We start from the raw sequence: 771 nt of genomic DNA, 5'->3' as shown, positions 1-771 counted from the left end.
CCAATCCTCACCCCCACACCAGTGGCTTCTCACCAAGTGCTGCTTGCCCTGCTGGGGGACTTTGCAAGGCGGCTCTGAGCTTGGAGGCAGAGAACCACCGCTGGAGGCTGTCCTGGTTCTCACCCCAGCACCCAGAAGAGGCTGACCGCAAGCCCCCAGGGGAAGGGAAGTCCAGAGAGGGAGACAGCTCCCATGGCGCTCAGGGCCCAGGCACCCACCTGGTCCAGGGAGGCATTGGTGATGGGCACCGAGAAATTGGGACACGCCGGGCTCTGGGCGTCCAGCAGGGGAAGAAGGCTCAAGACTGCAAGGGCCCAGGCCAGCGCCATGGCAAGACGAGGATGTGGCTAGAGTCCGAGGTACTGGTGGCTGAGGGGTGAGGTGACCTTTATATTGAGCTGTGGGCAGGGCCCTGGGGACCCGCTGTGACACAATCCTGTGAGTGTTTGGGAAATACCATGTGCAGAACCTTCCCTCCTTTCCCAAAGGTCAGCCCAGGTAAAGCCTCCAAGCTCGGGTCTAATTTTGGTCCCTGACCTTGAGATCAGAGTCCCAAGGTCTGGCTGTTCAAAGCCAAGGTGGAAAGGGCTGGAGTGATATTAGTGAAGCTGGTAGATTTCGATAGAGGGGCAGGTGCTCCTGGTTTCATCCAACTCCTGCCCCTCTGAGTGCCAGGACTTGAGAGGGACCCAGTCATAAATCAAATGCTGAAGGCAACTTGGAGGTTCCCAGGCTAGCCTGGGTGTAGGGGCGATGTGCAGGGGAGGGGTG

At 59.3% G+C, this 771-nt stretch overlaps 1 protein-coding gene across 1 annotated transcript in view; it reads right to left on the bottom strand.

Moving 5' to 3' along the window:
* Window positions 1-374, bottom strand: part of LOC102249487 (alpha-1-acid glycoprotein 1-like) — a 36365-nt gene extending 35991 nt beyond the window's left edge. Inside the window, 1 exon segment of the mRNA XM_005880922.2 lies at window positions 219-374. Within this exon segment, the coding sequence (XP_005880984.1) occupies window positions 219-329 (111 nt within the window). The 5' untranslated portion in view covers window positions 330-374.
* Window positions 375-771: the final 397 nt, after the last annotated feature.

The sequence above is a fragment of the Myotis brandtii genome, unplaced genomic scaffold, assembly GCF_000412655.1.
Source record: "Myotis brandtii unplaced genomic scaffold, ASM41265v1 scaffold658, whole genome shotgun sequence".
Taxonomy (NCBI): Eukaryota; Metazoa; Chordata; class Mammalia; order Chiroptera; family Vespertilionidae; genus Myotis; species Myotis brandtii.
This window is presented reverse-complemented; position numbering and strand designations above follow the sequence as displayed.